Genomic DNA, 14,685 nt, shown 5'->3' on the forward strand with positions numbered 1-14,685 from the left:
CACCAAACTCTGTAAAATATTGTGTGCTATAGCTTGGAAAATAAGCATGACTGGATGACATGGGGATTTTTTTATTTCCAACATTAGGGTTATTTTTTCCTAAAAAAGTTACATTATTTTTGTGGATTGTTTCCTAGCAATGATATTATACTGGTATCGTCCCCAATATTTCATGCTGTGTCATGTTGATTCAGAGGGGTCTGTTTGATGGTGTGACATGGGTTAAATATTACTCAGATATTCTGAGTGGACTGCTACTGTCCATAACATGCAACCAAAATCCATTGACCAGTCATTGTGCACCTCCTTTTGTTGACAAATCAATGATGATGACGTCATTGGGAATTGCGTACATCACTGTACAAATGGAAAAGCTGTGAATCATTCCTGGCTGTGTCATAGGCAGCTCATCTTGTGAAGTGAGGGTTCAGGGTCATCATGCTGTCAGTGTAAGCCACCTATGCATTTGTGCTTACACACTACCGTTGTTAGTTAATCCATATATTAGTTAGTCCACAGCAATTTTGGGGTAGGTCAAGTGACACAGATTCAGGGTATGTGGGCCAATGAGAAGACAGATGTTAGATGACTCAGCAACATATTCATAGGATGGGAAGCTAGTAGAGGGCTTCCATAGAGAGAGAAGATGCCAGGGATTCTCCTTTACCCAGAAGAGGGTCATTGGGCCAAAGGCCTACAAATAGGGTCATACATATTATTAACACCTCATCATTAAGAGACATGTGAATCATGATGTAGCAGTCTGTGTTTACTTCAGTTTTAAAATCATGTGTGGGAAATGGATTGGTGAGCAGCAAGGTTACGGTTGCTGTGAAGTGAGTAGGTACTTGACTCATACAATTACGAGTCACTTTTAGGTAGGTGAGCTTGAGTTCTGTGACATGTTTTATTTATTAAGAATGTATATGTGGATAGGTACGTGGTCAACAGAGGGACATGGAGTGACATGGTCTTTAACTGACTCAACCCCATCATGCCTGCTGGCGGATAGGGCACAGGGTCCTTAGCCAGATGATAAGGGGATGGTGGGGTACAAAGTTCCAGGGGATTTGTGTGTGTGTTGGACCACTGCATAAGGTTTTATTAGGATGTGTATTTATTTATCTACATTCTTCTGTAAATTTTTCAGGACACAGTGGCTCTACCAATATTGCATAATGAGTTGTTCAGTCTCTGTTCACTGAGTTACCCATCATGAGAGTAAACAACCCCAGAGTGAATCAGAAGTTATGCTGTTGGCTACCTGTTACATCACTGTGTTCAATAAACTTTTTGTGTGAAATTACATGTATAAATGAAAGCTATATTTTACATACATGACGCGATTGCGCTGTATCATATGCTACTTATCTGTATTTTACTCTATATACCTATTTAGCTTTTATGTATTACTGTGCACATACTGTACATTATGCTGTGGGTATTTGGGACATTTGCCAGAAATCCCTATCATAATTACTCTCAGCAACTGGGTTGCAAAATCACCCAATGCATGGAGCACTAAACACTGCTGCACTGTCAAAACAAGCTCTGGAAGGACTATTATTATGCAAAGTTGAGTTGTTCCATAGATTGGGGTCTACTTACACTACATGACAAAAAAATATGTGGACACCTGCTTGTCAAACATCTTATTCCACAATCATGGGCATTAATACGGAGTTGGTCCCCCCTTTGCTGTTATAACAGCCTCCACTCTTCTGGGAAGGCTTTCCACTAGATGTTGGAACATTGCTGTGGGGACTTGCTTCCATTCAGCCACACGTGCATTTGTGAAGTTGGGCACTAATGCGTTCCAATTCATCCCAAAGGTGTTCGATGAGGTTGAGGTCAGGGCTCTGCAGGTTAGTCAAGTTCTTCCACACCGATCTCGAACAAACCATTTCTGTATGGACTTCGCTTTGTGCACAGGGACATTGTCATGCATTGTCATTCCCCAAACTGTTTCCACAAAGTTGGAAGCACAGAATCGTCTAGAATGTAATTCTATGCTGGAGGGTTAAGATTTTCCTTCACTGGGACTAAGGGGTCTAGCCTGAACTATAAAAACAGCCCCAGACCATTTTTCCTCCTCCACCAAACTTTACAGTTGCCACTATGCATTGGTAGCGTTCTCCTGGAATCGTCCAAACCCAGATTCGTCCATCGGACTGACAGATGATGAAGCATTTCCACTGCTCCAGAGAACAATGGTGGAGAGCTTTACACCACTCCAGCCGACGATTGGCTGGAAACTTGGCCATGGAAACAAATTTCATGAAGCTCCTGACGAACAGTCCTTGAGCTGACATTGCTTCCAGAGGCAGTTTGGAACTCGGATGCAACCGAGGACAGATGATTGTTATGCGCTTCAGCCCTTGACGGTCCCGTTCTATGAGCTTGTGTGGCCTACCACTTCGCGGCTGAGCCGTTGTTGCTTCTAGACTTTTCCACTTCACAATAACAGCACTTAAAGTTGACCGGGGCAGCTCTAGCATGGCAGAAATTTGACGAACTGACTTGCATCCTATGACGGTGCCATGTTGAAAGTCACTGAGCTTTTCAGTAAGGCAATTCTACTGCCAATTTTTCTCTATGGGGATTGCATGGCTGTGTGCTCGATTTTATACACTTGTTAGCACTAGGTGTGGCTGAAATTGCCGAATCCACTAATTTGAAGGGGTGTCCACATACTTTTGTACATATAGTGTACCTCCACTTTTTACGTTTTGCTTGCTTTTAATGAGGAAGAAGCAGGCTCATCCTAAACTACGCTCAAGCTGATTGAGCCTCAAAAAGTTTCTTGGAGACCCTATGGACCTTTGATAAAGGATGAAATCCATTACTTTTATAAATATAAACAGATTTATGCCTCATTAGAATTAAAAAAAGCTTTTCTCCATTCATGAAAGGTAGGAAAATCAGAGGCCATCTATCCATGACTTGGTCAATGATGTTGTATAGGCTATAGGCTTCACAGGAGGTTGGTGGCACCTTAGTTGGGGTGGACAAGCTCATGGTAATGGCTGGAGCAGAATACGTGGAATGGTATCAAAAACATCAAACACACAGTTTTCATGTATTTGATGCCATTCCGTTGACTCTGTTTCAGCCATTATTATGAGCTGTCCTCCCCTCAGCAGCCTCCACTGAAAGGCATACATATTGATTTGACTTGAGGTGACCAGATGTGCCTTTGGGATTTTGCAAACATAAATGGGAAACTAATAACATGTTATGCCCGGACATTTTCACACATTTTTCACTCATACTTTTTGAATGTGAGCGTCTCTCCTGTGTGCATTACGCACAAGGACATCTGGGGTCCCATGGTTCTCCTCTCATGAGTCTGGTATCTGTCTTTTGGAAAGAGTTCATGCCGTTTAACCCAAACCTTGCAGTGTTTTACATTTTTGGGAATGATGTAACGGGGGTGTATGGCACAACCCTCAGTCTCCACCAATGAAAATACGGGCAGGGCTCAACAGCAACCCTTTTCGGGGGGGCTTGCTATATATCAGTCAGTCTTTGTTCATATTCAGTATTTTACCTGAATTCCTTCATTTGCAGTGTGAAATTCTTTTGAGATTGTAAAGGTATTTAAAAGACTATTGTTATTTAAATGTATGATAACGCATTTAACTACCTCTAGCAAGTAGCCTAAGCGTCCAATTTAATTTTGAGGCAATTTCAAATAAGCTACGCCTGGTAAATGTATTATAGCTTTTAATTTGAGGTATAGATCACATGTTTATTATTACGCATGCACAAACAAATATGACCTTATTCCAAAGAGATGCCTTATTATAGATAGTTTTATAATATTTGTTGTTTCTGTCTTATTTTCAATTGTCTTGTTTGTATATTTTTTCAGGCTGTATCAGATCAGACTTGTTTAGACGACAGTTTATTAGGTTAGATTTGAGTTGATTAGGATAGACTTGATGTATTGTTTTTGTATAATATACATAGTTTTCATTGCTAATGGACTATATACTGCATTTATACTGCTATTTATACGGCTTTGTGATAAGATAGCCATTAATAAGATAATATCAATAACTTGAGGTGTCCCAGTCTGATCGGTATATCGATCTTCATTACTCAGATGTTCAACTAACTGCGCACAAAGTTGAATTAGTTCAGAACAGCCCGTGCAGCGCTTTTGATCTCAAACTGGATTATATAAACATCACACCTGTTGTGTTTTCATGGGTAATTTAACACCTGGGCTAGCCTACTTCTCTGCACAGATTTTTTTTTTTATCCAACAAGTTTATTTTCAGTTTTCTAATTGATTATTAGGCTAGTCATTTGTATATTAACGAATAATCCTAATTTATATTATTTGTATGATATTTTACAACAATTTATAATGCAGGAATTTTTCATGAAAATCTATTTTTTTTTGTCCTATCTTTTTTCCCCTAGCCTTTTTTCTTCCTATCTCTTCCATCTTCAGCTGCAGTTGCAACATGGAGAACCAGTCCTATGAGGTGAAAATTAATGGGAGTGGAATTCATGAGAAGAATGCTCTCATTGGTGTCAATGGAAAAGCTCTTAATGGAAACGGTAACCATCATAAGGCTGTGAAAGGCATTGTTTGTCTGGCCAAGCAGAAGAGCTGCAGGCAGCGATGGAACATCCGGCCCTCAGAGATGTCAATCAACACCTTGAATCCCATCCGTGCCATTGTGGATGGGATGAAGCTCACACCCAACCCTGAGAAACCCATGATTGCTCTGTCCATTGGTGAGATGCTACACCACTATCTCATTTGCATATGCTCAGTGTGTTCACTTGTGAAGTGCAGTTGTCCAGAATTATGTTTCTTATGTACTCCTTTGTCCTGTCATTCCATCAGGGGACCCTTCTGTGTTCGGGAACCTGCCTACTGATGACAAAGTTCTCCAGGCCATGAAGGATGCCATTGACTCAAACAAATACAACGGCTATGCTCCGTCTGTTGGTAAGACTCACGCAAGCACTTTCTCACCACAAGCACCAACATTTCAAAAAGCTTGTCAAGTGCAAAAAAACTAGGGATTAAGTGATTTTTTGGTATTTTATTTAGATAGAAATTGGGAGGATATGAGATGAGACACAGCTATAGGCGAGTTGGGCAGCTTGCAAGGGGATGAGAAGTTGGAGGCTAAAGTAATTTCAGTCAGGGAAGTTGAGAGAGCAACGTAAAATAGGGCCAATTAACTGTCTGCAGATGAACTGAAAGGGTTCCACTCTATGATTAATGATGATTGTAGCTCTAAGGACGGAGACAGCATACAGTACTACAGTACAAAATATAAGATGTTGTCTTCTACTCATCAACAGGTTATCAGAAGAGCAGAGAGGTGGTGGCAAACTTCTACAGTTGCCCCGAGGCCCCCTTGGAGGCAGAGGTGTGTTTACCTCTCATCGTTTACCTGCTTTAACTCGTTCAAACTCTCTTTTTTGCTTCATCATATGATCATCATTCACCTGTCTCTCTACTGTAATCATTTTTTCTCCAAAACTAGAGGACATAAAAAAATCTCTTGTAATCTTCTTCTCTCTTCCATGCAGGATGTGCTTCTGACCAGTGGCTGCAGTCAGGCTATAGATCTGGCCATCACAGTGCTGTGTAACCCTGGAGACAACATCCTAGTCCCCTGCCCTGGATTCTCCCTCTACAAGACTCTGGCTGTGTCTCTGGGCATCCAGGTCAAACTGTACACACTGCTGGTGAGTGTTGGTCACGGGGGGAGGAGCAAAATAGAGGGAAAATAAATCAAAGAGAAAAACTGGATGTTAGCAAGAGAGAGCGAAGAAGGGGTAAAATAGATTGTTGAAAGGGAAAGAGTGGGGGGAATGCAGAGCTCTTCCTCATTGACACACATCTGGCACTTATAAATAATTTTGGATGGCTTTCTTTCCTCTAGGCTTACACACACACACACACACACAAACACACACAAATACAGATAAATACTTGTAGCTACATAACATTTTAGTTGAATTACATCCATAAAAGACATGAGGTAACTCAGGCACACAGTGGAATGTCGTAACTCTTGAGGTCATGATGTGTATATGACAACTGCACACAGTGTTAAGAGCTGCTATTGATTCACCTATACAATCCACTTATACATTTTTAGAACTGTTACAGAGCTTCCTCCTAATGCCAGGACAGCTGAGTTCCTGCCCATCTTCTGAAAACCTACATTTTCACAGAGTATCCTGACTAAATTCTGATATTTTTTCCACTAATTGGTCTTCTGACCATTCACATCAGAACTTTTCACATCAGATATTTTTCAGAGCTAATCTGATGTCAAAAGACGAATTAGCAGAAAAAAGTTCAGGATTGGACTGCCTGTGTAAATGCAGCCTATGAGATCAAAGATCAGTTAAGAGAGTTAGGACGGTGCAGAATCTGCAGATTTGTCTGTTTTCCAGCGTCTGTGTAGTGCATGTACATTGCATGCCTTATGTCTGCTCTCTGACTCGTGGTGACTTTGTCTGTCCTTGCAGCCAGAGAAGTCTTGGGAGATCGATCTCCAACACATGGAAAGCCTGATAGATGACAGGACAACCTGCCTGATTGTCAACAATCCCTCCAACCCTTGTGGCTCCGTCTACAGTAAAGAGCATCTACAGAACATCCTTTCTGGTGAGCCCTGTTCCCCCCCCCTCCTGGCCACAGTGTTCCCTCTCACTATAACACAATACAAGCATTTGGTTCCTATAATGAATCCACTTCTAATTGTAATATTTTTAAATGTGTCTATTCTCTTGTCTAGTTGCCTCCAAACATTGCGTCCCAATCCTGGCTGATGAGATCTATGGTGACATGGTGAGTTCATAAACACAGAAGCACTCTCAGAGACAAACACAACAGAGACAGACACTCCTACAGACTAATACAGAAACTGGCATTGAGTCTATTGCATAATAGGAGACTAAGGAGAGGAATCTAAATTGGATTGTCTTCTGGCATGGAGGAAGATTGGTCTATGGAGGTGTGCAATACAGTAGTAGACTGGTCATGCGTCCAGGAGTGGGCTGCTGTTTCTGGGGTATAGCCTACATCCTGGCCATTAGGCCCCATGTAATACATAATACCAGCGAGGCACATTCTTTAACATTCTATAGCAGTTACAGGGAGGTTTTCTCTGGCTTAGCTCTGCTGAGTATCCAAGGAGACCTGTCTGACAAGTCCACATCAGCACTGGGGTGATTAGGGGGTGTTACAGGCTGAATGGGGGGCTGGTAGTGGCGGGGCAGCAGTGCTGGGTTTAGGTCAGCCAGGGCAAGTGAAGAATGAGCCACAGAGGTAAACTGTAGACAAGAGGCGCTCCTCTGCTCTGTCATTTCTGAGAGCTGTGTTGAGAATGACTTTTGGATAGCGTAAAGGGAAATTCGCAGTTGCTACATCTATTTTTGTACTTATAAATGAATGATATACTGTATATTCATTGATTCTTGAAAAACATAACTTATAAATGCCTCATGAGCTTAGCTCAACTGTCGTAGCCCATCGGAACCCAAAATATAAGCTCGTTTACGCCAATGTTTGTAAACATTGTAAATGCATCAATAGCTCTGTCTATGAATTTAAAGGAGCAATATGAAGATATGTCCTGGTTGCTAAAATTCTATGGGGGGAGGGGTGATTGGGAACGCTATGGGGGGTGATTGGGGTCGATGAGTGCATAAATCACATGGGCTCAGAATTCACCAAAGTCTCGCTCAGTACAAAAAACTATACAATAATATGTTGTATTGTCACATACAGAGGATAGGTGCAGTGAAATGTTTTTTTTTTTTTTACAGTCAGCCATAGTAGTACAGAGCCCCTGGAGCAAATTAGGGTTAAGCGTCTTGCTCAAGGGCAAATCGGCAGATTTTTCACAATGTTGGCTCAAAACAAGGCCCTTTAAGTTACTAGCCCAACACTCTAACCACTAGAACAGAAGTACTCAGAATGACTGTGCACTTTTCACCGCATGTGTTTGCGATTAATGCAGATGTGAGGGTAATATAGTGCGAGAGCGGGGAGAAGAAGTGGGTGGGGGTGGGAGGGCCCCTTTTTTAACGACAACGTGCCTGTTTAGGGGCTGTGTGGAGTGGTGCCTGTTTAGGGGCTGTGTGGAGTGGTGCCTGTTTAGGGGCTGTGTGGAGTGGTGCCTGTTTAGGGGCTGTGTGGAGGGATGCCTGTTTAGGGGCTGTGTGGAGGGAGGCCTGTTTAGGGGCTGTGTGGAGTGGTGCCTGTTTAGGGGCTGTGTGGAGGGATGCCTGTTTAGGGGCTGTGTGGAGTGGTGCCTGTTTAGGGGCTGTGTGGAGGGATGCCTGTTTAGGGGCTGTGTGGAGTGGTGCCTGTTTAGGGGCTGTGTGGAGTGGTGCCTGTTTAGGGGCTGTGTGGAGGGATGCCTGTTTAGGGGCTGTGTGGAGGGGTGCCTGTTTAGGGGCTGTGTGGAAGGGTGCCTGTTTAGGGGCTGCGTGGAGGCATTATGTGTCTGGGCAGCATCAATTCCATCTCATGGTTGAAGGGGAATGTTTGGCAAGCGCCAGGCTCTCTCCTTATGGGCCCCTATGGGCTCCTCTCTGTGAAAAAAAAACACAGCTCATGAGAGCTTAGAGCAGAGCCATAAATGCTCTGTTTGTAAATTAGATCTGAGGTGAGGTTTGGTATGTTCTTTTTCTGAACTGTCAGTCATTGTGCTCTGACCAATAGCACGCGGGGCGGATCTCCCACCCGTCATCAAGGCCTCAGCTCTAATGAAAGCCAGCTTGCTACGGTTACCATACCACCACTCTTTTTCTCTGCTCTCTCTCTCCTTTTCTCCTTCCATCTCCTTGTCTTTTTGTCTTAGACGAGCAGTGCATAACAATACATACATAAAGTTATGAAATCCCTCACAAACTTTGTTATGGTCAAATTAGTTTAATCATTTTTAACTATTGATACACATTTTTTGTCATGTTTATGTATTTTATGGTGTTGTTTGTATTGATTGTTTAAGTTGAAGTGCTTAATTTTTCAATGGATGAAGAAAGACCATATTTGCACTGTACTGTAGTCAGAGTTTGGAACAACTGAAGTTATCTAACTTCTTTAAAAAAAACATGTCATTGGATTACAGTTACATACTTAAAAACAGCTGAATACATTTAGATTTACTTGATCTAAAATCACTATGTGGGCTGCAAGTGTTTGCCTCAAACACTGAAATGGCACATTTGTTAACATCATTGAAAGCTGTGCTGATTCACACAGCTCAGAAGTCTTCTTTAGGTAGGAATTGAAGCTCTGTTCTAATATATTTGAAATCTACAAAACTTCCACATTTGCTCTCCTTGGTTGCTTTCCACAGAAACGTATTTTAACCAAAAAAGTCAGATCCCCACTTTCACTGGGAACTGAAACATCAGGGTCTTTGTGTCAATAGGACATCTTTGGTTAGTCAACACAGCTCCACCCTGTTCACTGCCCAAGCACTTAGATGGAATATAATCATATTTCCCTTGCATCTGTCGCATCTGTCTCTTTCCATCTTTTATCGTACCAGACAGTTACTTTAAGGGAGGGTCAGACATTTAAATGACCGTTTTCCTTTTTTACTGCCCACATTCTGCTTGGTGTATTTTTCAAGTAATTTGCCCAACCCTGAGTGTAATGCTCTGTATTATGAATAGAATCAATATATTAAAACATTTCCCCTTTAATCTAAACTAACCCTGATTATTTTACATTGTCTTCTACAGTATGTTTTTTTATTGATGCGAGTGTGTACTGTATCTCCATGATCAGGTGTTTCCGGGTTGCACATACCAATCTATGGCGTCCCTCAGCAGTGATGTGCCCATCCTAGCGTGTGGTGGTCTGGCCAAACGATGGCTAGTCCCTGGCTGGAGGCTAGGTTGGATCCTCATCCACGACAAGAATCAAATCTTCGGAAAAGAGGTAAGTCCTTCAGCCTCTCACTACTCGCATACTGAATGTGAAGTCCAGTTTATCTATACACATACGCTACACCAGTACACATACGGTAAGATTAATCTGTGTCCTCTGGGGTTTGGAATCACTTCTAATGTACCTAATCTGTCTCTCTTCTGCTTTCAGATTCGTCAGGGTCTGGTTAAGCTTAGCCAGAGGATTCTGGGTGCCTGCACCATTGTCCAGGGTGCGATAGAGAGCATCCTGAACGACACACCCCAGGAGTTTTACCACAGAACCATCAGTTTCCTCGAGGTGAGTCCCCCTCCCTTGAACCTTCCCCAATTTCTTTAAATGCAGATGGTAGTAGTCTAACATATTGATTTATCTGGATATCTGTCTGATTGTCTGACTGACTGTCTATTGACTAGTTTCCTGCTTCTTTCTCAGTCAAACTCCGAGATCTGTTTCTCTGAACTGTCCACTGTTCCTGGGCTGACCCCCGTGATGCCATCAGGAGCCATGTACCTCATGGTGAGTCGTATGTGTCCAGAATGGTAGGTGGAGAGTCTGTAGGTGGGGAGATAACAGAACAGGATCCCCATAAGGAAAATAACGTATTTTCCAGATGTTGTCGTCAGGTCTTTTCCAGACATTGAATGGTAGGTGGAGAGTCTGTAGGTGGGGAGATAACAGAACAGGATCCCCATAAGGAAAATAACGTATTTTCCAGACATTGAATGGTAGGTGGAGAGTCTGTAGGTGGGGAGATAACAGAACAGGATCCCCATAAGGAAAATAACGTATTTTCCAGACATTGAAAATACATATTTTCCAACATTAAAATCAGGTGCATTTTATGTGCTGACTAAAAGGCGAAAACATGGCTTTTCTGGACGTTGAAAACACAGTTGAAGTCTGAAGTTTACATACACCTTAGCCTAATACATTTAAACTCAGTTTTTCACAATTCCTGACATTTAATCCTAGTAAAAATTCTCTGTCTTAGGTCAGTTAGGATCACTACTTTATTTTAAGAATGTGAAATGTCAGAATATTAGTAGTGAGAATGATTTATTTCAGCTTTTATTTCTTTCATCACACTCCCAGTGGGTCAGAAGTTTACATACACTCAATTAGTATTTGGTAGCATTGCCTTTAAATTGTTTAACTTGGGTAAAATGTTTCGGGAAGCCTTCCACAAGCTTCCCACAATAAGTTGAGTGAATCTTGGGGCCATTCCTCCTGACAGAGCTGTTGTATCTGAGTCAGGTTTGTAGGCCTCCTTGCTCGCACATGCTTTTTCAGTTCTATAGGTTTGAGGTCAAGGCTTTGATGGCCACTCCAATACCTTGACTTTGTTGTCCTTAAGCCATTTTGCCACAACTTTGGAAGTATGCTTGGGGTCATTGTCCATTTGGAGGACCCATTTGCGACCAAGCTTTAACTTCCTGACTGATGTCTTGAGATGTTGCTTCAATATATCCACATAATTTTCCTACCTCATGATGCCATCGATTTTGTGAAGTGCACCAGTCCCTCCTGCAGCAAAGCACCCCCACAACATGATGCTGCCACCCCCGTGCTTCACATTTGGGATGATATTCTTTGGCTTGCAAGCCTCCCCCTTTTTTCTCCGAACATAACGATGGTCATTATGGCCAAACAGTTCTATTTTTGTTTCGTCAGACCAGAGGACATTTCTCCAAAAAGTCCGTTCTTTGTCCCCATGTGCAGTTGCAAACCGTAGTCTGGCTTTTTTTATGGCGGTTTTGGAGCAGTGGCTTCTTCCTTGCTGACCGAACTTTCAGGTTATGTCGATATAAGACTCGTTTTACTGTGGATATAGATAATTTTGCACCTGTTTCCTGCACTTTTCGCACAAAAGTACGTTCATCTCTAGGAGACAGAACGCGTCTCCTTCCTGAGTGGTATGACGGCTGCGTGGTCCCAAGGTGTTTATACTTGCATACTATTGTTTGTACAGATGAACGTGGTACCTTCAGGCGTTTGGAAATTGCTTCCAAGGATGAACCAGACTTGTGGAGGTCTACAATTTGTTTTCTGAGGTCTTGGCTGATTTATTTGGATTTTCCCATGATGTCAAGCAAAGAGGCACTGGGTTTGAAGGTAGGCCTTGAAATACGTCCACAGGTGCACCTCCAATTGACCCCAAGTAATGTCAGTTAGTCTATCAGAACCGTCTAAAGCCATGACATAATTTTCTGGAATTTTCCAAACTGTTAAAGGCGCAGTCAACTTAGTGTTTGTAAACTTCTGACCCACTGGAATTGTGATACAGTGAATTATAAATTAAATAATCTGTCCGTAAACAATTGTTGGAAAAATGTCCTGTGTCATGCAGAAAGCAGATGTCCTAACCGACTTGCCAAAACTATAGTTTGTCAACAAGAAATTTGTGGAGTGGTTGAAAACCGAGTTTTAATAACTCCAACCTAAGTGTATGTAAACTTCCGAATTCAACTGTATGTATTTTTCGTTTATTGATTCTATAACCAAATTTCAACTGCACATATGGACATTCTCAATGACGTAAGCATTAGATCACAATAATACTTTTTCAAGCCTTAAGACAGGAAAGAGGAAACAATTGAAGATTGCAAGAGAATATTTTATTCTTACGCCCTTCTGTCACATGCACTTATGATAGCTTTTTCAAACCTTTAAAACGGGAAGCAATGATGTTCAAACTAATCCAACCTACAGAACAAACGAAAAGACCACTTCAACAACAATAACATTCTCAGTAACAGTTACTTATTTTTTATTTTCTTGCTATGACTGTGATATGTGTATCTACCTTAGTTGAATGCACTGACTGTAAGTCCCTCTGGATAAGACCATCTTCTAAATGACCAAAATGTAAATGTAAAAACAAACACATGCAAAGCATGCTGGGTATTATGCTAATGTTTGGGCAAATCAAATCCGGTCTGGACCAGACCAAATTTTAACAAATTATAGGTTGTCTGGGGACGTTGAAATCAAGGCGGCCGGACAGGACCAAAAAAGGCGTTGCTGTCGTTAAATGCTTAGTAGGTTACTTAATGTGTGTCTTGGTATTTCTAGGTGGGAATTGAGATGGAACACTTCCCAGAGTTCCAGAACGATGTGCAGTTCACTGAGCGTCTGGTAACTGAGCAGTCCGTCTTCTGCCTGCCCGCTACGGTAAAACGCCAGACACACACATCTGTCTGTCTGTCTGTCTGTCTGTCGACGCGTTGGCTGACAACGTCAAGAAAATTATGCATGCCTATCGATGTGAGTGGAAGCCATGATTTGTTATGATTCAACACCCTGACAAAAAAGATTGCAGATTTGAAACTGCAGTAAAAGTGCTGTAACTGCAGTCGATTGTGGTATTTTAAACGCAGTAATTCCAGAATAACTGCACTGTGGTATTTTAAACGCAGTAATTCCAGAATAACTGCACTGTGGTATTTTAAACGCAGTAATTCCAGAATAACTGCACTGTGGTATTTTAAACGCAGTAATTCCAGAATAACTGCACTGTGGTATTTTAAACGCAGTAATTCCAGAATAACTGCACTGCGGTATTTTGGACGCAGTATTTGAAACATACTGCACTCTAACTGCAATCTGTTTTTGTAAGGAAATGACAAGAAGCTACCATGTAGGGAATCGTAGGTGGCTCGTTTCAGCTAGTTTGATCTTGTTTTTGATACCATTTCTTGTTTTAAGGTGTTTTGACTGATTCACTAGCTAGCTAACCAATAACTGTAACGATGTATTTGAGAGACAACAAGAGCTCATTGTGCAAATATATTGATGTTTTCAATATACATTTGGAGACTAAATATAGTTTACATGTTGTTATCTATCTATCCATCCATCTAATGGACTCATCCATCCTCTCTGTCTACCACGGGAAGAGAAATTACCTTGTTTTGTTGTTTACAATTCTCTTCTCCCTGCAGGCATTTGAGTACCCAAATTACTTCCGGATCGTGGTGACCGTACCAGAGGAGATGATGGTGGAGGCGTGTACACGGATTCGGGAGTTCTGCCAGCGCCACTACAGAACCTGCAGCCAAGACAGCAACGAGCTAGACCAATAATGAGAGACACAGCCTGAGAGAGGGGGAGACCAAAGAGTATGGGCACAGAATGTGACAAAAGTAAATGTGAAAAAAAGAGAATGGGAAAAGGGTGAGAGGAAAATAAAATAAATTAGGGAAGAGGAGGAGAGAGAAGATGGGTTAAAATATCGATTTGCACCGCGGGAACAAAGGTTTTTGCAATGTCATTGGTAGTGGTCCATCTTTGGTACCCCAACTTATGAGCAGACCTGATATTTATATTTTGTATGTCCATCTTATGTTAACCTTACCTTGTCTAACTATTTGAATTCTTAATGTTATTCTATATGTTGGGTTGACCAGAACACCATTGGGCGTATAGAACCAGGGACCGGGGGTCCTCCCCATTCCTCAAACCATGATGGGGTTCATGGTTGGGTTGATCCCACCATTGAAACAGATGGAACTGAAGCACCAGCATGGATAAGATGATCTACAGTGCTTTCCATAGTCAGCGTTACATACTCTTTCTTGCATGTGTTAGAATTATGATGACACTCAGTATACATTCTGATATATTGCATGCTTAACCAACACTTTTCCTATGTATATAATCTATTTGTTATGTTGATGTAATATTGAATGTTTTTTTGTTTTTTTCAAGTTCATATAAAAAGTTATTTAAACCAAGTTAAAGCTATGAAA

The 14,685-nt window shown here is 41.6% G+C and overlaps 1 protein-coding gene across 1 annotated transcript; it reads left to right on the plus strand.

The window, feature by feature from the left end:
- Positions 1–3,305: 3,305 nt before the first annotated feature.
- LOC118936285 (tyrosine aminotransferase) lies at positions 3,306–14,670 on the plus strand. The gene is made up of 12 exons (XM_021595947.3): positions 3,306–3,596; positions 4,432–4,752; positions 4,865–4,969; positions 5,332–5,399; positions 5,563–5,721; positions 6,514–6,652; positions 6,783–6,835; positions 9,794–9,946; positions 10,106–10,234; positions 10,370–10,453; positions 13,010–13,108; positions 13,879–14,670. Exons 2-12 carry the CDS (start codon positions 4,476–4,478, stop codon positions 14,017–14,019), a joined length of 1,407 nt encoding a protein of 468 aa, XP_021451622.3. The 5' UTR covers positions 3,306–3,596; positions 4,432–4,475; the 3' UTR covers positions 14,020–14,670.
- The last annotated feature ends 15 nt before the right edge of the window (positions 14,671–14,685 follow it).

Source organism: Oncorhynchus mykiss, chromosome 1 (genome assembly GCF_057628025.1).
Source record: "Oncorhynchus mykiss isolate SJ-2025 chromosome 1, ASM5762802v1, whole genome shotgun sequence".
Taxonomy (NCBI): domain Eukaryota; kingdom Metazoa; phylum Chordata; class Actinopteri; order Salmoniformes; family Salmonidae; genus Oncorhynchus; species Oncorhynchus mykiss.